The sequence below is a fragment of the Symphalangus syndactylus genome, chromosome 13 (assembly GCF_028878055.3).
Source record: "Symphalangus syndactylus isolate Jambi chromosome 13, NHGRI_mSymSyn1-v2.1_pri, whole genome shotgun sequence".
NCBI classification, from domain to species: Eukaryota; Metazoa; Chordata; class Mammalia; order Primates; family Hylobatidae; genus Symphalangus; species Symphalangus syndactylus.
In genome coordinates this window covers 119386225-119408885 of record NC_072435.2, presented here as the reverse complement: position 1 = coordinate 119408885, position 22661 = coordinate 119386225, and the positions used below count along the sequence as shown (strand labels likewise).

General features: G+C 46.9%; 1 protein-coding gene, 2 long non-coding RNA genes and 1 other non-coding gene across 9 annotated transcripts; 2 read left to right on the top strand and 2 right to left on the bottom strand.

Annotated features, from left to right (window-relative positions):
* Positions 1 to 4: 4 nt before the first annotated feature.
* DDX55 (DEAD-box helicase 55) lies at positions 5 to 19975 on the bottom strand. 6 transcript variants are annotated; one of them, XM_055237989.2, is made up of 14 exons: positions 19675 to 19884; positions 15652 to 15702; positions 15474 to 15560; positions 14090 to 14181; positions 13948 to 14010; positions 12766 to 12915; positions 11146 to 11335; positions 8056 to 8138; positions 5970 to 6101; positions 4700 to 4792; positions 3321 to 3435; positions 2356 to 2524; positions 1487 to 1776; positions 5 to 946 (listed from the first exon to the last, which is right to left on the bottom strand). In XM_055237989.2, the coding sequence occupies exons 1-14, from the start codon at positions 19780 to 19782 to the stop codon at positions 773 to 775; spliced, it is 1797 nt and encodes a 598-aa protein (XP_055093964.1). In that variant the 5' UTR covers positions 19783 to 19884; the 3' UTR covers positions 5 to 772. The 6 variants fall into 6 exon arrangements, with proteins under 6 accessions (XP_055093964.1, XP_063470755.1, XP_055093965.1 ...); XM_063614685.1 differs by lacking the exon at positions 19675 to 19884 and adding an exon at positions 18404 to 18506; XM_055237991.2 differs by lacking the exon at positions 5 to 946 and having other exon boundaries at positions 1587 to 1760; positions 19675 to 19975.
* On the bottom strand, positions 4354 to 4485 carry LOC129461342 (small nucleolar RNA SNORA9). Its single transcript, XR_008650494.1, has one exon. It is a non-coding gene; the product is annotated as a small nucleolar RNA SNORA9 (small nucleolar RNA).
* LOC134732066 (uncharacterized) lies at positions 4788 to 8187 on the top strand. The gene is made up of 2 exons (XR_010114992.1): positions 4788 to 4918; positions 7332 to 8187. It is a non-coding gene; the product is annotated as an uncharacterized lncRNA (long non-coding RNA).
* A 116-nt stretch (positions 19976 to 20091) lies between the features above and the next one.
* Positions 20092 to 22201, top strand: LOC129460347 (uncharacterized). The gene is made up of 2 exons (XR_008650206.2): positions 20092 to 20238; positions 21918 to 22201. It is a non-coding gene; the product is annotated as an uncharacterized lncRNA (long non-coding RNA).
* The last annotated feature ends 460 nt before the right edge of the window (positions 22202 to 22661 follow it).

The following is a 22661-nucleotide window of genomic DNA, read 5'->3' as shown; positions in this document are numbered from 1 at the left end:
GGCAATCAGGACACCATTTATTCAACAGGAGGCATAAAAACTGTAATTCTTTCCCGGAATATGACTTAATCCCTCTGTTTTTCAGCTGTTCACCAATAAAACAATACTGGGACTATTCTTAACACAGAAAAACCCCAGCACATTAGCCACCTCTGCAGGGCATCAAAGGATAACTGAAGCCCAGGGCCAAGGACATTCAGGAGGTCAGATGCCTGAAGATACTGAGGAATGGTTTTGAAAATCAGAAGTCAAGAATACTTCAGTATCTTTATGTTCAAAATAACTATAAAATAGCCTCAGAAAAAAGAGCTTATATATATATATATAATATGTACATATGTCTATATATGTGACCCATCATGATAAATACTGACATCTATTATTTACACTCAAATAATTTTACATTTTCTTCTGTTAGACTACTTCAAGACTGGAATTGTTTTGTTTTGTTGTTTTTAATGAGAGGGTCTTGCTGTGTTCCCAGGCTGGTCTTGAACTCCTGGGCTCAAGTGATCCTCCTGCCTCAGCCTCCCAAAGTGCTGGGATTATAGGCAGAAGCCACCGCACCCGGCCAAGACTGGAATGTTTTTAGTAAAATATTCCCAAGTGTGAAATCCTTCATTTCTCCCTCGTCTGAAAGGACAGCTTTCAGAGACATGATTCTTCTCAGATGTCTCCTGAAGTTGTGATTTCCATTAAAAGCAAACTGGAGCCATCCACCAAGTTAGGGAACAGCTATGTCCTTGTGGGTTCATCTGTGGTGCTAGAATCATCAGTCATCTTCCAAATCTGAGATCCCTAAATCTGCTGTCTTGATTGTTCTTTTGCCAGTTGTCAACAAGCCCTTCTCAAATTCTTCTTCAGTTATTTTGCCTTTCTTAAGTTTTTTCAAGAGTCTTGTGTCATTAAGAAGTTCTTCCATGTCCTCATCTTCAATATCAGAACCCTAAGTGCAGAAGAAACCAATAAACTACTAAATTTTTCAGCAATAGTGTTCTAGTGAAACCAGCAGTTTTGTTTTGTTTTGTTTGAGACGGAGTCTCGCTCTGTCGCCCAGGCTGGAGTGCAGTGGCGCGATCTCGGCTCACTGCAAGTTCCGCCTCCCGGGTTCACGCCATTCTCCTGCCTCAGCCTCTCTGAGTAGCTGGGACTATAGGCGCCCGCCACCACGCCCGGCTAATTTTTTTTTGTATTTTTAGTAGAGACGGGGTTTCACTGTGGTCTCGATCTCCTGACCTCGTGATCCGCCCGCCTCGGCCTCCCAAAGTGCTGGGATTACAAGCGTGAGCCACCGCGCCCGGCCAACCAGCAGTTTTAACTCAGGAACTATAAACTCTCAGATTGGCTTCTGCAGATAAAGCAAATTCCCCATCCTAGTCGCCAACATAACAGAAATCTGACAGCCCCACACAATTCCTATTTAAAGAACTACTACAATAATATTTGTTCAAGATTCTAAGTTAATGTAAGTAAAACTAAACTTTACCTCTTCCCTTTTCCTTTTCTCATTCATTTTTTTCTTCTTTTCTTTTTTGGCCTTCTGCTTCGACCAAGCTTTATTTTTTATGAATTTTCTTCTCCCTTCATTTTCTGTTTTCTCTCTTTGTTGCTCCAGGAGTTTCTGCCTCTGCTTTTCTCTGATTTTATCTTTAAATGGAATCGTGTCGGTATTAACGTCCACGGGCACAAAATCTGGAAACTGCTTTCCTCTCAATTCTGGCATCTTGGGCATCCTCAGCAGGGCAAAACCTCGAGCAAGGCTGGCAAAATCAAGATCTGATTCAATCAGAAGATCAGAGTTAGCACACTCAACAGGATTAGAACAATCAGTAATGGCTTACAATATAATTTTTTCTAACCAAAGGGTTTAATGCATTCATTTTAATTAGAATGAAAATCATTGAGGCTGGGCGCAGTGGCTCACGCCTATAATCCCAGCACTTTGTGAGGCCGAGGCGGGCGGATCACGAGGTCAGGAGTTCGAGACCACAGTGAAACCCCGTCTCTACTAAAAAATACAAAAAATTAGCTGGGCGTTGTGGCGGGTGCCTGTAGTCCCAGCTACTCGGGAGGCTGAGACAGGAGAATGGCGTGAACCTGGGAGGCAGAGCTTGGCAGTGAGCCGAGATCACGCCACTGCACTCCAGCCTGGGCAACAAAGCGAGACTCATCTCAAAAAAAAAAAAATTACATTTTTACAAAGTTAAAAGGAATACTCAGCAGCCAGTGGCCAGTTTATTCTGTGTCTACTCAAAACCTGGAACACTTCCTTTTATGAGACAAAGCAATCTCATACTTGTAAGACCACCACATAGTTAAGATGGAGACATTATCACATGAAGAAGTTCAACTTACCCTTTAATCTGAAAATCAGGTTGCATTCATGCTTTGCATAAGCCTGGACATATGACACAAAAGCTTTCATGCCCTTTTCAAACACAGCTCTGTCGGCCAGTGCCATGGACTTGAGTTTTGGCAGAAGGTCCGCTGTGTTTCTCTGGAGCTTCATCTCCTGCAGGGGGCACTACACACACACACACACCACATTCTCACCTTCCCTTGCTGGCGTCACATCCCCAGGGCTCCATCACAACCAAGAGAAACAAAAGCGAAACAATTCCTTTTCACCTTTTGAGGTCTGAAGCCCAACTCTAACCCAAATATTTCACATGCTCTGAAAAGTATGTTAAATTTTTAAAAGAAAATTTAAAAATCAGATTTCACATGACAATCCTAATCTGGTAGCAAAAGTATGGCAACACTGGGTCTCTATTCACAAGTAACCCTTGCCTGGGTCCCAGCAGGGCTTGCTACCACACAGGAGACTTGGTCACTCCATGACCGAGGTGCCTCCACAGCCTTAAAGTCCACCAGGGTGGCCAAGCACGGTGGCTCACACCTGTCATCCCAGCACTTTGGGAGGCCGAGGTGGGCGGATCACCTGAGGTCAGGAGTTCAAGACCAGCCTGACCAACATGGAGAAACCCTGTCTCTACTAAAAATACAAAATTAGCTGGGGTGGTGGCACATGCCTGTAATCCCAGCTACTTGGGAGGCTGAGGCAGGAGAATCCATTGAACCCAGGAGGCGGAGGTTGTGGTGAACCGAGATAGCACCATTGCACTCCAGCCTGGGCAACAAGAGCGAAACTCTGTCTCAAAAAAAAAAAAAAAAAAACCACCAGGGCCCCCCACTGCCACCACCAGCCCAGCCCCAGTGAGTTTGCAATTCGTAATTTCAGTTGCTGACCACATGCTGAGAAGAACTTTTCCAGCTACCCAGTCACTAGGCATTCTATCTGAAAAGGGACGGCAGCTTACTTTTTGGTTAATTGCAAGGAAATTGATGTATGACTCTTCCATGGGCAGGAGGAACACCAGAGCGCTGCCCCCGTGGCCAATGCGGGCTGTGCGACCGCAGCGATGCACGAAGGCACTGTGAGAACACAGGATGGAAATGGGTACCCAGGTGATGACAGCTGAACAGAGCTCAGGCTCCAGCCACATGGCTGCTGCAGCTAAAATGCTATGCGGAGCCTCTAGCCTCCACAGCTCAGTGTGGACTCGGCCACTTACTAGTGTGAGAAATAGAACTGGCAATTAAACCAACACTGCAGACAGATAAGATTCTGTAAGAAACATTTAATGTGAACTCTAAGTAAAACTTGTATCTTTCTCTCTGATCATACAGGTGGGACATAGTCCCCAGTGGAAAATCTGGGAAACAATGAAAAATACAAAGAATAAAATGAAAATGGCCAATAATTTCAGGAGTAATCATCAACACTGGGGGTTTATAGGCATTTTCCTATGCGTGGAAGCATGTATTAGGAATATATGCTGACTTTGGAGAAAGTAATTGTAATTTTCATATGTGGTATTATGTATTGCTTTTTTTCATTTAGACATTCTATTGTGTGTTTCTGCAAGAACTGATAATATTTGAAAGTACTTTTAATTGCTGCCAATACAGTATCACTATTTCACCATGAATGGGTTATTCATCCATTTGCCTATTTTTGCTACTTAAAACAATGGGTTTTTGTTTTGAGACAGAGTCTCACACTGTTGCCCAGGCTGGAGTGAAGTGGCACAATCCATTGCCACCTCTGCCTCCTGCACTCAAGCAATTCTTCTGCCTCAGCCTCTCAAGTAACTGGGACTACAGGCACACACGCCTGGCTAATCTGTATATGTTTTTTTGTAGAGACAGGGTTTTGTCCTGTTGCCCAAGCTGGTGAATTCCTGGGCTCAAACGATTCACCTGCCTAGGCCTCCCAAAGTGCTGGAATTACAGGCGTGAGCCACCACGCCCAGCCTCAAATAATGTTTTGTTGTTGTTGTTGTTTTCTCTCATTGTCTGAAATTTCTATAACCTTGCTCTACCTGGAGCAGGGCAAGGCCTCAAAGCATTTCAAAACTGCTCTGGCAAGCACTGCAGGAATCACGGGGCCAATGCAGACCCAAGCATGCTAGAGGCTTGCAATGAAATGTAGGAATCACGGGGCCAATGCAGACCCAAGCACGCTGGAGGCTTGCAATGAAATGTAGGAATCACGGGGTCACTGCAGACCCAAGCACGCTGGAGGCTTGCGATGAAATGTTTCAGTGAACATCATTATCTGTTCATCTTCTTCAGGATTCCTTCTTTATTAGGCTAAATTTATCAACAGAGAGTGAGTGGCAGCCTCGTACCATACCTTGCATTGCTGGGAGGGTCATACTGCAAAACCCAGTTGACTTCAGGAATATCAATTCCCCGGGCCATCACATCAGTGCACACTAAAATCCCACTAGAAAATGAGAAAACAGCATTCTGAGTAAGGAGGCCACCATCTTCATCACCATCAAACAGCCTACTGATCTTGATGACAGTGACACACAGGTGCTGGCGCTTCTCACAGAAGCAAATGCTTAAGGTAATATTTTGATTTTTTCTTCTTTCTACAAATCTCTAGGACTTCATAAATTCCAATAAAAATTGGAGGGAGGTGAGAGACAGCAAAGGGATTTTACAAATTACAACATTGCCATTTGAAAACCAAAACCGTATGGGTCTAATCCTTTGTAGCCATCTGAAAAACAAGGGACAATTCACTCCATAACTGAGGCCTAGAAGTCAGGTATATTGCTTTGTCCAAAAGAGGACTTTTAATATAGCCAGATGTTCAATGATTAAGAAAAACAGAAAACTATTATTTGTCAGCACAAACAGAAACAACTTATGGTCATTGGTAGACACAAGTTCCCTGCTGTGTAGTCACAAGCCTGATAAGCCACAGACAGTTGGTTTTTTTTTTTTTTTGAGATGGAGTCTCGCTCTGTTGCCCAGGCTGGAGTGCACTGGCACAATCTTGGCTCACTGCAAGCTCCGCCTCCTGGGTTCACACCATTCTCCTGCCTCAGCCTCCGGAGTAGCTGGGACTACAGGCGCCCACCACCATGTCCGACTAATTTTTTGTTTTTAGTAGAGACAGGGTTTCACCATGTTAGCCAGGATGGTCTTGATCTCCTGACTTCACGATCCACCCGCCTCGGCCTCCCAAAGTGCTAGGATTACAGGCGTGAGCCACCGTGCCCGGCCTTAAGCCACAGACAGTTTCTACCCAGACAGGACAAATGGATTTGCTCCTTGCTGCTTGACAGTCACCACAACCCTTCCCTGGACCAGGCACAGAGCAATCTGGGAGTGAAGACAATACACAGGACTCCTGTGTCACGGAGCCTGCTGTCTAGCACAGAAGTTCAGTAACTAGGGAAATGACATAGCAAAAGGCAAAGCGATTAGAACAGGGCAGTGGAGGCTCTGGGCGTTTACAGAGATGTGATAACCAGATTAGAGAGGGAAGAGGGTTCCAGGCAGGAAAAACAACACATGCGGACAGTACAGGCTACTGGAGATTGGGGCGTTTGGGGACCTGAAAGAGCAGTGTGGCAGGAGAGCTGCTACCTCCAATGAAGCCCACCCACCTTTGCAATTTGCGGAACTCCATGAAGATCTTATTGCGTTTATATTTCATCTTTCCATGAATGCACATAATCTTCACGCCCTTCACCAGCGCCTCCAGAGCCTTCCCATAGTATTCCACACAGGCACAGGTGCTGCAGGAGGGACAGAGGGCTTAGAGTCATTGGCCACCTTGGTCCTTCTACAACTGGGAGAGGGGAACAGTGAGCAATAGCTGCAGTAGACACAACCTAACTACGAGCCCTCCCTAGGGGAATGACAAGGAGAATGGCAGTGGAAATCATCCACAACTGAGTTCTCAATCTGTAATCCTCCCAGCCAATGAAAGGCCAAATCTTTTGACAAAATCCCTTAAACATGAGTTAAAACCCCCAAGGAGAGATCCTACTGTCTAAAGATGTTCTAATGGGAAATCTCCCTGACCCCGAGAAAGGAATTAAAGTGAAACAGTCATTCAGAACAAAAGCAATGACATCTTAGCCACAAATAGTGTTACAAGATTTAAAAACATTCCTGCTTTTCCTTTAGGGAACTGCTTCTTCTCCAATTAGCAGGATTCCCAAGGGCTCAGCAAATAACCCAAGCTAGGCCAATCAGATCCCTTCTCCCAGATATTTGGGACTTGGAGCTGAGTCATCCAAGGACAAAAAGGGGGTTGGCAGTCATCCCAATAAAGATATGTCCTAAACAGATGGCCCAGGAACTGCCAGGGAGCCTCCTTCCCTGGGAGCTGGACACTCAACATTCTCTGAATCTGTGAGCTCCTTACCCAGCACCCTTCTAATAAAGTTCACCCTGGACCCTTTTCCTTAACTAGAAGCATTCTCAAGTGATTTCCCGTCCTTTTGCAGATGAGGGAATTGAAACTTACCAGAGACACAGAGTAAGTGGCAGAACCAGAACCCAGGTCTAATGCTCCTCCCACTATACCAGACTACTGCATTCCAGTTTGGGCTAACTCTTGTCTACTTCAGTTCCTCCGCCTATGCTGTGACTGCCACCAGACTGGTCGCTCTTTTCCACCTTGAGTCACATAGTATGTAATGAAGTGGCGTTTCACACACTAAGCCTCACAACCCACAGATCTGGTGGGTTCTGAAATCAATTTAGTGGGTCTCGACCAACATTTTTAAAAAATTAACAGCTGGAGTAGGACAGAATAGAAAACATCCCACCTAGCAGGGTGCAGTTTCATGAAAACCTTTGTTTTATTGTCTTGTTTCGGTGTGTACCAAATTGTACTTCTTACTGTGGGTCATGGTCAATATTGCATTTTATTTGTAGGATAACAGACAGGAAAGAAAATTATCAATATAAATAAATATATAAATAAATATAAAATTATTTTTTATGTACTACTAAAGATCAACACATTTATCTCTGGAGAAAAGGGGAAAAGAACCAACCAGTCCAAAGAACATATGCATCTGTCCCTACGCTGCCTTCTGACCACAGGACAAAACCCCACTGTGGCGAACTCCATGGGTGGCTGATAAACACTATTCCCAACCACTTCTTGCTTCGCTGGCCACTACTACTGGCCACTACTACAGAGGCAGAAAAGCTGCGCACTCATTTTCTCTGCTGCTCTTGAAATGAGGGGCCACCACATGACCCACTTTTGGCCCCTAAGATGAATTCACAGCTGAAGTCAACCAGGGCAGAGGGGTTTCTGAGGAAGCTCTTTGCTTTCCTGAATAAAAGGCATGGATATAGCTAACATTGCCATAAGCCCCCTCTGCCTTTCTCCCCTTATCTTTCTTCCGTGCAGACATGACAGGGTGTAATAGTGGTCATCCAGAATCCATGAAGTGACATAGGAAGAGAAGACCAATCACATCAACATTGACCTTGACATGACTGACACATGAAACCCATGTGAGAAACTGCCTGCCTTTGGACTCCTTTTTACAGGAGAAAAATAAAGCCAACCTTGTTCGGACCACGAAAGTTGGGTTTTCAGTTATTTGCAGCCAAAAGCATTCCGGAGAGAACCATGCTAGATGGAATCCCAAACCCAAAGGCCGCATGCACCTGCACATTCTGGCTGAATCCCTGACGCCCCTACCACAGAGACCAGAGGACTACCTGAAGAAGACCAGATGTTTCTCCTGCTTACGACTGCGAAGAAAATGGACCAGCTGATTAAATTTCTCATCTGCCTTGCATACCTGCAAAATAAAAAGGGAAACTAATAAAAAACATATTTGGCAATAATAATCCCCGTGGCTATTTTCAGTTTCAGCATTAAATTTTAAGGAATGTCATTTCCCTCATGGGTAGGACAGACTTTAGTCAGAATGTTAACTGGTCTACCTAGCTCAGAATAAATATCAACGTGTGCTGCTGCCTGTAAAAGTTAATTTGTATGTCACAAAATCATATAGCTCAGAGAAACACAGTCATCCAACAGGCAACAGTTCCCAACTCCCAATCCCAATATACATGCCAGCCGTTACACCATCTCCAGGGTAGATTTTTATTTACCTTTTTTTTTCTTTTTTTTGTTTTTAAGAGACAGACTCTCAATATGTTGCCCAGACTGGTCTCGAACTCCTGGCCTGGCATCCGGCTATCCTCCCACCTCAACTCTAAAGTGCTGGGATTACAGGCGTGAGCCACCTCGCCCAGCCAAAGGATAGATTTTTTTTTTTTAATGCAGATTCTTGGGTACGACATACAGATTCTGATTCAGTAGGTCTGAGATTGAACCTAAGAATCCATATTATTTAAGAGTTCCCCCAGGAAATTCTGATGCCAAGTTCAGAAGTCACTGCTCTAAGGTGAATAATGATTTCCAGAAAGCAATGTACATAACTATTTAAAAAGCCTCCATGCACACAGACCCCACTGCTTTTCTTCATAATGCAATCAAGTCCTCCATTCAAACTCCCAAATTAGAGACATTAAATTCACCTGAATGCATTCATCCTATTTTTACCAAAATCAAATCCCCAGTTTGGAATTTTTTCTCATGTACTCAGCCATCTCTAAATGCATAATAACAGAATGCAACAGTAGCCACAGTGTGTCCAAAGCTAACTTTAGTACAAGTATCCCTACCCTAAGTGTTTTTTGGCTTTTGAATTTTTTCAGATTTTGGAATAGCTGCACTATACTTACCAGCTGAGCATCCCTAATCTAGAAATCTGAAATCCAGAATGCTCCGAGTATTTCCTTTCAGCATCATGTTGGCCCTCAAAAGGCTTCAGATTTTGGAGGATTTTGGATTTCGGAATTTCAAGTTAGGAATGCTCAACCCATACTTATTGTGTACTAAGCACTATCATGAACATTTTTGCATGGATTAATTAATCCTCCAGCAAGCCTACGAAGCTGTATACTACTGTGGCCCCCATTTGACAAGTAAGGACCTCTAAGTTCATCGGTTAAATTTGGTAGGGGCCAAAGCCAAGATATGCACCAAGCAGTCCTGCTCTAGCGCCCATGCTCTCCACACTACCCTATGCAGAGTCCTTCCCTCTGCTTGGGAAGAGCTAGCCTCCTCCCTCACCCAGCCCGGCCTCAGTCAGAAACATCAATGGCAACTACAACTCCCACTTCTGATGAGCCTGTCTGATTTTGACAACACTCTCCAGTTACACTAGGTGCAGTTTCTCATTTGCAAACTCATTCTACCTTTAATCTGCCTATAAATTGACACAAACCAGAGAGCAGCCTCGACAACCTCACAGTCTACAGCAATAGGAACTCTGGTTTCGAGACCAGCCTCCTTCATTTTGAACAGCAGACATGTTCAGGAGCTAGGGAACCCCTCCAGGCCTAAGGAAAAATTTAACCTGAGAAAGCTTATTGCAAAAAAGAAAGAAAAGCCCCAGCCCCAGGCTAGTGGGCCAATGTACTGTCAGCAGTGCCACTGGCCTGTGGGTTCCTCCTTGCCCTGATGGTGCTGCCTCCCCTGCAGCCTGTGCTGTCTACACTTGTGCCTCGTGGCCCATCCCAGCAATGGGACAGAACAGAACAGGGGTGAGGAGTGGCCTCATTACTAAACAATCAAGTTGCCAAAAGCCCATCTACTACTTTGTGAAGAAACTACAGAAGCCAGCAGCCAGTATTTACTACTAGAAATTCAGCATATTTGGGCCAGGCACAATGGCTCATGCCTGTAATCCCAGCACTTTGGGAGGCTGAGGCAGGAGGATCATGAGGTCAGGAGTTCAAGACCAGCCTGGCCAATGTGGTGAAACCCCCACCTCTACTAAAGATACAAAAAATTAGCCGGGCATGGTGGCACATGCCTGTAATCCCAGCTACTCGGGAGGCTGAGGCAGGAGAATTGCTTGAACCCGGGAGGCAGAGGTTGTAGTGAGCCAAGATCATGCCATTGCACTCCAGCCTGGATGACAGGGCGAGACTCCACCTCAAAACAAACAAAACAAAACAAACAAAAAAAAAATGGCCGGGTGTGGTGGCTCACGCCTGTAATCCCAGCACTTTGGGAGGCTGAGGTGAGTGGATCACCAGGTCAGGTGATTGACACCATCCTGGCTAACAGGGCTAATAAAAATTAGCCGGGCATGGTGGCAGGCGCCTGTAATCCTAGCGACTCAGGAGGCTGAGGCAGGAGAATGGCGTGAACCCAGGAGGCGGAGCTTGCAGTGAGCTGAGATCACCACTGCACTCCAGCCTGGGCAACAGAGCAAGACTCCATCTCAACAAAAAAAAAAAAAGAAAAAGAAAAAGAAATTCAGCATATTTGATGCAGGTCAAAAATACACAACATTTACACAGTAGAACATTTCCACCCCACAAAGTCTCCTTAGGAGTGAGTCTGTCATTTGATTTTCTATGTTCCACCTGCACATCTAACTATGCCCTTCTCTGTGACACAGGCTGTTCTGACGGGCCCAGGAACTACAGAGGTTAGTCATGCCTGCACCCAGCACACCCCAAGCATGTAAAATAGAAACATTTGGTCACTTGAGGGTAGGAGGTTCAGAGACACTGTCCTTAGAGACTGTGCTTAAAATACAGTTATGTCCAATTTAACTTACTTATTCATTCAATGAGTAGGACCACTCAGACCATTTGCCCTAGCTGTCCCCAAATGCATTTCATCTGTGCTACAGGGTCTCACATATTTATTCTACCAGTACAATTTCCATAAAATGAGCACTGGTCATTATCGCTGAGTAAGAAGCAAGCCCAGGCGCTTACCATGTAGTAGTTTTCCAGGCGGGAGGGGGTCTTCTGGGCACTGCTGGCTGCCACGCCCTTCTCCTTCACTGAGACCCGGACAGGGTTCCGGAGGCCCGCTCTCACCAGGTTCTCCACTTCCTGCGTCTGAGTGGCAGAGAAAAGGCCTGTTCTCCTCTGCTTTGGCAAAAACTCCAGGATGGTGTTGATGCTGATAAAAAGAGGGCTCACACTTAACCGCTCACTTGCAAGCAGAATCAACACACAGTGCTTCATGATACTAAACAGGTATTCAAAAAGACTGAAAGTGAAGCCATCAAAATATTTATAGCACATACACTGGGAGTGAGATTATGGGTGATTCTTTGTTTCTTCTTTATACTTTCATTTTTCCAAGGTTCCTCAAATTTTAGCATACAATTATAATGATATGTGAAATATATCCCATAAAGCTGTTTATTAAAAAACAACAAAACTGCCACGTGTGATGGCTCATGCTTGTAATCACAGCACTTTGGGAGGCTGGGATGGGAAGATCTCTTGAGCTCAGGATTTTGAGACCAACCTGGGCAACATAATGGGATCTTGTCTCTGCCAAAAATTAAAAAAAAAAAAAAAAAAGCATGATGGCATGCGCCTATAGTCCCAGATACTCAGGAGGCTGAGATGGGAGGATCACTTAAGCCCAGGAAGTAAAGGTTGCAATGACCCGAAATCATGCCACTGCATTCTAGCCTGGATGTCAGAGTGAGACCCTGTCTCAAAAAAAAAAAAAAAAAAATACTTAAGGAAAGTGCATTTTAAGATCAAAGATAGAACTGGAATAAAAATCACATGGTAGAATTTGAAAGCTCAAACTACTTAATGATTTGAAATTAAAATGTGGTTAATAAAAATACGTAGGCCGGGCGCGGTGGCTCACGCTTGTAATCCCAGCACTTTGGGAGGCCGAGGTGGGCGGATCACGAGGTCAGGAGATTGAGACCACGGTGAAACCCCGTCTCTACTAAAAATACAAAAAATTAGCCGGGCGTGGTGGCGGGCGCCTGTAGTCCCAGCTACTCGGAGAGGCTGAGGCAGGAGAATGGCGTGAACCCGGGAGGCGGAGGTTGCAGTGAGCCGAGATCGCGCCACTGCACTCCAGCCTGGGTGACAGAGCGAGACTCCGTCTCAAAAAAAAAAAAATAAATAAATAAATAAATAATAATAAAAATAAAAATACTTATGCCAGGCATGGTGGCTGGCGCCTGTAATCCTAGCACTTTGGGAACCCTAGGTAGGAGGATCACTTAAGCCCAGGAGTTTGAGAACAGACTGAGCAATGTGGCAAAACCTCATCTGCAAAAAATAAAAAAACCATCCAGGCATGGTGGTGTGCACCTGTAATCCCAGCTACTCGGGAGGCTGATGCAGGAGGGTCACCTGAGCCCGAGAGGTTGAGGCTGCAGTGAACATAATCACGCCACTGCACTCCAGTGACAGCACAAGACCCTGTCTCTAAAAAACAAATAAATAAAAAATAAATAAAAATGAAAATAAAAAATAAAAATACCTAATCATAAAGCAGTAAACTCCATTTTGCTCTCCTTTTGTATTAGTATCATCTGCCCACTCAAGCCAGTGAAGTCCAAAGTCCAGTACCTTGCCTCAAACCCCATGTCCAGAAGTCTGTCTGCCTCATCCAACACCAGGACATCCAGGGATCGCACACAGCTGGCCAGATCCAAGCCTTCCGCCTTCCTCCGGAACATGTCCTCCAAGCGGCCTGGAGTGGCCACAATGATGTTCCCACTTTGGAAAGAAAGTTAACATTTATCAAACTCTCTGGATCTTGGGAATGTGGTTGATGATTACCAAAATACCAAGTTTTATATCCCCGCAAAGTCATTTAAGCCCTAGTGAAGAGAACGAAGAGCATGAGAGTGAAAGAGTGCTGCAGGGTAGAAAGAGGGAGGGCTGCGGCGAGACGGGGTCTGGGCTCTGGGCTATGACCCAGACAAGGTTGGCAAACTCCAGCTCCCGGACCAAACCTGGGCTGCTGCTGCCTGTCCTTGCCAAGTATTTTATTGGCAGACAACCACGCCCATTTATTCACGTGTTGTCTATCGCTGCCTTCACACTACAACAGCAGTTGAGTAACTGAGATGGAGACCATATGGTTCACAAAGCCGAAAACATTTACCATCTGCTCCTTTACAAAAAAAGCTTACCAACCTCTGACCTACGCAAGTTACTCAACCATGGTAGGCCCCAGGTAACTCACATGTAACATGGAAATGTTGACAGAATTAAGAGAATCCTATGTAAAGATCACAAACTGGCAGACTCAGGGCCAGATGTGGCTCCCTCAGACTGGCTCACCTACAAGATGTGTTTTTCAAATGTGGATTACACGCCAACAGTTAAAAATCAGAAGATTACACATACAAATCTGGAATTCCATCTTCTTTTTAAAAAATTCAAAGCCTGGCACTACTGAGCCGAGTCCCCCCAGGCAACTACCAGCTGGAGCTGAGTATTCAAGGCAGCTACTGGCCAGTTCCTCACCATCCCCCAGCCCCGCACTCATCTATCCTGACCACTCATTTATCTTCACGTCGTTCTCTTGACCTCTATGAGAACCTGAGTTTGTGAAGTGCTCATCAGGGCCTTATGGGAAGGAGCCAGCAAAGCGCAATGGGAAGCTGGCCTGGAGAAAACACCTTTTTGTAGGGGGAGGAGGCTGCTGAAAGGGGGACCCACAGTTAGGCTGAGATCACACATCGATTCTTAGGTTCAATGCCAAAAGCAAGCAAAGAAACGAGCAGACACGAGCAAACTTACCCTTGTTGCTTAAACCTCTCAACATCTTCTCCAGGATTCCTGCCTCCGATCCAAAGAATCTGACTGCAAGAAGAAAACAGCCTTTGATTAAGTTGGACAAAACAACAGCCCATGGCTAACAGGGACAGTGCATCCAATTCACCTGAACTCAGGGAAGTGCTTCGTGAAATGCGACAGGACCTCGTCTATTTGAATGGCCAGCTCTCGAGTGGGGGTGATGATTATGGCCCCAACCTACCCACGTGGAAGGAAGGGACACAGTCAGCAGCGCAAGGGACTCCCAGAGAGGAACTCATAGGCCCTCCGCCCTCCACCACACAAAGGAAAGTTCTAGAGAAACAGTAGTTCCCAGACTTTCTCAGCAGTATCTCTGAGCACATTATCAGCTACTTTGAATTATGGTTACTCGTCATCATACACTGCAGTTATGCTCTTTCAAGTCACTAAGAACAGTGAATTAGTGAACGCTGAACCACTGCTCACAGGGGAAACACAGGGTTAGGTTCCTGCCAGTCTCTGGGCATGACATTTTTGTCAACCAATCAATACATAACCCTATTTTATGTCTGTTTGTGCTTAAAAGACTCTGTTTAATAAATACTATTGATTCATTCCCATTGAACTCGTGGCCAACAGCACATTAACTCATGCTTGAGCTTGTGCTTCTCTAGCGCGGAGATTTTCTCTGCATGTCATAACCTTCTTGCACCCAGGAACACTAGACTGCATTACATCACAGGGCCATTTCAAAAACCAAAATCACCACCATAAAGCACAAAAATGTGCAAAATGGCCGGGCACGGTAGCTCACACCTGTAATCCCAGCACTTTGGGAGGCCGAGGCGGAAGAATCACTTGAGCCCAAGAGTTTGAGATCAGCCTGGGTAACATGTCAAAACCCCATCTCCTCAAAAAATACAAAAAATGACCCAGACATGATGGTCCACACCTGTAGTCCCAGCTACTTGGAAGGCTGAGGCAGGAGGACAGCTTAAGCCTGGGAGGTGGAGGTTGCAGTGAGATGAGATCACACCACTGCACTCCAGCCTGGGTGACAGAGCAAAACCCTGTCTCAGGGAAAAAAGAAAAAAAAAAAAAAGGTAAAAAACATGGCACTAAATAGATGACGAAAAGGACACTGTTTACACCTGAGCAGTAAAACAAAAGGCAGCTCTGCTCACGCCCATGACCACAGAAGCACCAAGGATCCACTGGGGTGTTCTAAATTTTAACGAGCAGGCAAATTCACAAATACAGAATCCACAAATAATGAGGATTAATTGTCTTCTTTTTCAAGTTTCATTCATTCATTCATTATTTGTAGAGATGAAGTCTCACTGCGTTGCCCAGGCTGGTCTCAAACTCCTGGACTCCAGTGATCCTCCAGACTCAGCCTCCCAAAGTGCTGGGATTACAGGCGTAAGCCACGGCTTCTGGCCTATTTTTTCACATTTGTGGCCAGCTTCTTAATCCAATATGAACTCTCTGATGACTAGGTGAAAATAAATCACTTTTGTTGTCCTCACCTGACTCTTTTTTAACTTCTCTTCTCTTCTCAGAAGAATTTCCAGGATGGGGATGACAAAAGCGAGTGTTTTGCCACTACCTGTGACCTGCAAACAGAGAGTTTTGGTTTCCCTTTCTTCCTCAGAGTTCATTTGAGGGAGAACACGAGGACAGGCTGCACATACCCGAGGCACTCACCGCTTCTGCAGCGACATCTTTGTTTCGCATGAACAGAGGGATGGTTGCGGACTAAAGGGAGAGATTGCAAAGCACGGGTTAAAGGATGCCATCAATTCACAGGTGAGACCAGAAGCCCTAGGAACATAATGGGCGGCTAAGGTCACAGTAGGTCCCACCACAAAAGGTGCTCTGAGTAACCAAGTCACCATAGAGAAGTTGAATCAAACGTGGCAACTGTGTCTACATGGACGGCGTGTGGGGACAGTGAGCTGAGCTGGGAGGTGGGAGTCCTGAATTCTAGCCCTGTCGCTCCTACTTTCCTTCTGAACCAGGAAGGGGTTGAAGACATTGGGTTTTAGGGTCCCTTCCAGCTCTAGTATCACAGAATCATGATTCAAATAAACCCTCTCATTTTAAGCACTGTACAGGTCGCCAGACTTTACAAGAAACCTGGTTTTAGCAATCAAAAAAGCTAAACCTCAATTAGATTCAGGCCTTGGCCTGGAGGCTGCTCCCTCCAGGATTCAGCCCTGGTCCCCAGGGCCTGAGCTCACTTAAATCGCAGCAGGTGTAATATTATTCCAACTGCCCCTACGCAGTGATCTCTATCCCCCTGCTCAACCCCTGAGGGAACATTTGGCAATGGAAGGAGACACTTTTGGTTGTCAAAACCCAGGGTGGGCCAGGCGTGGTGGCTCACATCTATAATCACAGCACTTTGGGAGGCCCAGGTGGGTAGATCCCTTAAGGCCAGGAGTTCCACATCAGCCAGGCAACATAGGGAGACTCTGTCTCTACAAAGAAAATTTTTTTAATTATGTGGGTGTGGTGGTGCATGCCTGCGGTCCCAGCTACTCAGGAGGCTAAGGTAAGAGGATCACCTAGGCCCAGGGAGGTCGAGGCTACTGTGAGTTGTGACTGTGCCACTGCACTCCAGCCTGGGTAACAGAGCAAGACCCTGCCTCAAAAAATAAATAAATAAAATACAACCAGGGTTGGGAGGTGATGTCCTCTGATGGACAGATTCCAGTGATGTTGTTAAACATCCTACAATGGCCGGGCGCGGTGGCTCACGCTTGTAATCCCAGCACTTTGGGAGGTCGAGGCGGGCGGATCACAAGGTCAGGAGATCGAGACCACGGTGAAACCCCGTCTCTACTAAAAAATACAAAAAATTAGCCGGGCGCAGTGGCGGGCACCTGTAGTCCCAGCTACTCGGAGAGGCTGAGGCAGGAGAATGGCGTGAACCCGGGAGGCGGAGCTTGCAGTGAGCCGAGATTGCGCCACTGCACTCCAGCCCGGGCGACAGAGCGAGACTCCATCTCAAAAAAAAAAAAAAAAAAAAAAAAAAACATCCTACAATGCCCAGGACAGCCCCATAACCAAAAATTTTCTAGCACAAAATGTCAATAGTGCCAACAGTGAGGACCCTGCTTCAGGCCATTGCTGTCCAACAGAAATGAAATGTGAACCACATAAACAATTTTAAATTTTCTAGTAGCCATAGTAAGAAAAGTAAAAAGAAATGGGTGAAATAAATTTTAATATTTTATTTAACCCAATATATCAAAAATATTGTCCCTTCACATTTAATCAATATTTAAAAATCAACATTTTCCATTCTTTTTTCATACTAGGTCTTCAAAATCTAGTGTGTTATTTGATACTCAGAGTACACTTTGATTTGAACAAAGTGTATTTCAAGCACTCGATAGCCATGTCTGATGACTGTGTAGTGGATGACAGGTCTAGACAATGAGCTCTGAGGCCAGAGATTGGGTCTTGCTCACACTACATTCCCTAGGCAGGGCACCTAGCACTCCCAGTTTTCATCTCCAGCCCTGCCTGCTGGAAATATATTCTCCACATTCCTCGGAATCTTATGGGCATCTCAAACTCAAGACTTCATTTATTTTAAAAAAATTTTTGTGATGACAGGGCCTCCCTATGTTGTCCAGGCTGGTCTTGAACCCCTGGTCTCAAGTGATCCTTCCACCTTGGTCTCCAAAAGTGCTAGGATTACAGGCATGAGCCACCGTGCCTGGCCATTATTTATTTTAATTTCAGAGATGCAGGTCTCGCTATGTTGCTCAGGCTGGTCTTGAACTGCTGGGCTCAAGGGATCCTCCCACCTCAGCCTTCCAAACAAATGGTACTACAGGCAGGTGCCACAGTACCCAGCTCAGTGTTTAAAAACAGGACTCTTGTGGTCAGGCGCGGTGGCTCACTCCTGTAATCCCAGCACTTTGGGAGGCCAAGGCGGGCGTACCTGAGGTCAGGAGTTCGAGACCAGCCTGGCCAACATGGTGAAATCCCGTCTCTACTAAAAATACAAAAATTAGCCAGGCGTGGTGGTGCATGCCTGTAACCCCAGCTACTCGGAAGGCTGAGATGGGAGAATCGCTTGAACCCGGGAGGCAGAAGTTGCAGTGAGACGAGATTGTGTCATTGCACTCCAACCTGGGCAACAGAGCAAGATTCTGTCTCAGAAAAGTTAAAAACAAACAAACAAAAAAACAAAAAAAGAACTCTTGACTTTCCCTCTGAAACCTGATACACACGCCAGTCATTCTCGGGAAATGGTAACACCATTCACTCAGCTCCTAATAAAAATCGGACGGGTGAGGTGGCTCAGCCTGTAATCCCAGCACTTTGGGAGGCCAAGGCGGGTGGATCACGAGGTCAGGAGTTCAAGACGAACCTGGCCAAGATGGTGAAACCCCGTGTCTACTAAAAATACATAAAATTAGCCGGGCGTGGTGGCAGGCACCTGTAATCTCAGCTACTTGGAAGGTTCAGGCAGAGAATTGCTTTAACCCAGGAGGCGGAGGTTGCAGTGAGCCAAGATGGTGCCACTGCACTCCAGCCTGGGCAACAGAGCAAGATTCCATCTAAAAAAAAAAAAAAGAATAAAAACCTCAGGTCCTTGTAGAGTCTTCTTTCCTAACCTCCACTTCCAGTCCCTTAGCAACCTTAAAGCTATCCCAAATGTGACTTCAATATCCACTGGTTCCACCCTACTCCAAGTCACCATCATTTCTTACCTGAAAATGGCCTCCTAAGCGACCTGCCTGCTTCATCTCTTATGCCTGGAAAGGCCACTCTCTACAGAGAAATCACAGCCCTTCCCTTCCTAAACATCTTCCCAGATAAGATGGCTTCCCACTACATTTAGAATGAAATCCAAGCGCCTACAAGACCCTGCACAATCCATCTCTTACACTACTCTTGATGTTCAGCCACAAAGGCCTCCTTTCTGCTGCTCAAACCATCTGCAGCCTGCCCCAGGGCATTTATGTGCACTGGTATTTCTCTCCACTGGAATAATCTCCCCCTAGTCACCGCAGAGCCAGCTCCTTCTCAATCACTGAGGTCTCAGCTCAATGCACCTCCTCAGAGAGGCCTTCCTTAACACCCTGTCTCACCTCCTTTCCAGTCCTCGCGCGACACTATCACAGCCGTCTTAGTTCTTTCATAACACTTACCAGCAGCTGAAATTATCCTTTCTCTAGCTCTTGCACTAGAAAGTAAGGCTGTGAGCAGATGCCAATACTGCAAACTCTCTAGAGCCTAGAAGAGTTCCTGACACATAGCAGGTCCTCAAGAAATATTCTTGAAGAGATGCATAACAACGGTAACCCTTACTGAGCTCCTACAGTGTGCCGACTGGTTTATTTAGTCCCCACAGCAACCCCATAAGGAGGGTGTTATTTTTTCGTCATTTCACAGAGAAGGAAAATGAAGCACGGAGAGGTTAAGCCATTTGCCCGAGGTCTCACAGCTACAGCGAGAAGGGCCAGGATGAGAACCAGGTTTGAGACCCCAGCACCCGAGGGCGGGGTGGGTCGCGGCCCCTCTGCCGGCTCGCTGGCCAAGCAGCTCCGCATCCCGCCAGTCTGGGCAGCCTGGAGACGAGGCAAGAGCCCCAGCTGGAGGGATGAGCGCCCCAGGGCTCAGATCTGTCCGATCACCTCCAGTGGGTCCGATGCAGCGGGTGCCTGCCCCTCTCCCAGCCTCACTCCCCCCCCCAGGGAACGATACCTGCACCGGCGTCATGTACGGGAAGCCCAGCTCCCGCAGCGCGCCCAGCACCTGCGGGTGCAGCGGCACTGGCAGCGACTCCCAGGAGCCCTCCGTCACATGCTCCATGGCGCGCTCCTTCGCCGCCTCGGTCGCCGCTGCTCGAACGCGCCCTGTGCACCCCCAACGAGCACTTCCGCTTCCGGCAGCTCCGGCGGCCGGCCGGGAACTTCGCTGGAGCAGTAGAGTTCCGGAGCGCGGCGAAGCCTCCCACGCCGCGGGAGGGAGGAAAGGCGCCCGCGGGACGGTGGAGGCAGGCGGCGGGGCAGGCCTGAGGAGTTATACCCGCCCCGCACAGCCCCCTGGGCTCCGGGCGCCTCTCCGCACCGGGCAGGGGTTTTGGCGGGAGGGAGTCTGGCCCGGCCCTCCCACTTTCTCTGCCCCTCGGAGGCAGGTGGCAGCAGAGGACCGCGTCCAGGCCGAAGGACAGCGGGGCTGGCTGCCGTGGGCAAAGAAACGTGTCGGGGACCTGGGTTAGCAGCCCTGCAAAACAGGCAGCCGCTGATGGCGGGGATCCGATGGCCGGTACGTCCCGAATGTTGGTTTACTTTCCTGGAAGTTAGGGTCAAGAGTCCTAACTAAGAACACTGTCCCATTCCTCTGTTCACTGTTGGCCTGGGCCATTCATGTCCACATACCTTCACTCAGCAAGCTTTTTTTTTTTCTTTTTTTGAGACGGAGTCTCGCTCTGTTGCCCAGGCTGTAGGCTGGGTGCGATCTCGGCTCACTGCAAGCTCCGCCTCCCGGGTTCACGCCATTCTCCTGCCTCAGCCTCCCGAGTAGCTGGGACTATAGGCGCCCGCCACTACGCCCGGCTAATTTTTTGTATTTTTAGTAGAGATGGGGTTTCACCGTGTTAACCAGGATGGTCTCGATCTCCTGACCTCGTGATCCGCCCGCCTCGGCCTCCCAAGGTGCTGGGATTACAGGCGTGAGCCACCGCGCCCGGCCTTCACTCAGCAAACTTTTATTGACCACTCATTGTGTGCCCTCTATGAGGGCCTATCTCCTCCACCTATGTGCATGGCTTGCTCCTGTTGAGGCTCTGAAAACGAAACTCCAAAATGAAGGCCCCAGAGGCAGCCTCAGAAGCAAGTTTCTCTCTGACCTTCTGCCCCCTCTCTGATCTCTGATTCTCTGAGGCTAACCATAGAAACTCAAGAATCCCTCTTGCCCATGACGGAGCATAGAAACGGGAATCCCTTTTCTCCAAAGTCAGCCATAAAACCTAAAAATATTACTCTCTCTCCACCTTTCTGTGAAAAAAGTGTCCATAAAGAAATTACCGGCCTGGCACGGTGGCTCACGCCTGTAATCCCAGCACTTTGGGAGGCCAAGGCGGGCAGATCGCAAGGTCAGGAGTTCAAGACCAGCCTGGCCAATATGGTGAAACCCCATCTCTACTAAAAATACAGAAATTAGCCGGGCGTGGTGGCGCATGCCTGTGGTCCCAGCTACTCGGGAGCCTGAGGCAGAAGAATCGCTTGAACCAGGGAGGTGGAGGCTGCGCTACTGCACTCCAGCCTGGGTGACAGAGTGAGACTCAATCTCAAAAAAAGAAAAAGAAAAAAATTATCTGGGCTAGGCGCGGTGGCTCGTGCCTGTAATCCCAGCACTTTGGGAGGCCGAGGCAGGCGGATCATCTAAGGTCAGGAGTTTGAGACCAGCCTGGCCAACGTGGTGAAACCCCGTCTCTACTAAAAATACAAAAAATTAGCCAGGTGTGGTGGCAGGTGCCTGCAGCTACTCCGGAGGCTGAGCTACGAGCATCGCTTGAACCTGAGAAGTGGAAGCTGCAGTGATCCTAGATCGCACCACTGCATTCCAGCCTGGGCAACAGAGTGAGACTCAAGTCTCAAAAAAAAAAAAAAAAAAGGCTAGACACGGTGGCTCACGCCTGTAATCCTATAATCCTAGCACTTTCGGATGCCGAGGCGGGCAGATTGCCTGAGCTCAGGAGTTCGAGACCAGACAGTGAAATCCCGTCTCTACTAAAAATACAAAAAAAATTAGCCAGATGTGGCAGTGTGCGCCTGTATTCCCAGCTACTTGGGAGGCTGAGGCAGGAGAATGACGTGAACCCGGGAGGCGGAGGCTGCAGTGAGCTAAGATTGCGCCACCACACTCCAGCCTGGGCGACAGAGATAGACTGTCTCCAAAAAAAAAAAAAAAAATTTATCTGACCTCCTTTGTTTTGCTTGTAGGTTGTAAGACCCCATTCCAGGAAGGGTTCTTTCCCCTACCCAGAAGGAAAGAATGCTGCACAGAGAGGCTGAAAAGAATCCAGACAGGCCTTGTTGGGCTTCCCCACTCAGTCTATGAGCATTAGATCATGCCCTTCTTGTCCAGTCCTATTTCTACTCAGCTGTGCATATTTTGTTGAGCCTAAGCATAAAAATAGTTTTCCCTGTAACTTTGGGTCTTAATTCTGAAGGTTCCTTTGTCATGTAAAAGCATAACCGAATAAATTTGTATCACTTTTCTCCTATTAATCTGCCTTTTTTCAGTTGAATTTTTAGAGAAACCTGAGAGCAAAGGGGAAGTTTTCCCTTACACTCCCTTACATTCCACTTGGACTTTTGAAATCACCTTCTCAGTGTTACCTTCCTTTCTGCATCACTGAAACTCCTACCCTGATTTATGTTCCCTTCTTAGCATTTACCATTATCTCTTTCTCGACACACATACACACACACACCTTATCAGGTTCATCTCTGCCACCAAAATGTAAAATCCACATTAACAGGGTCTTTTCTCTATCTTCTTTATCCCAGGGACTATCACTGTCGCACACAGCAATCACTCAAACATTTGTGGGATTAATAAATGGGAATACAACTCATGCAGACTGCAGTCATCTCAAATTAAGTAAAAGACAACAGCCTGAAGCCACATTTTCAATGAAATGATCATCACATTCTCAAAACACCTTTGACAACTTTTATAAA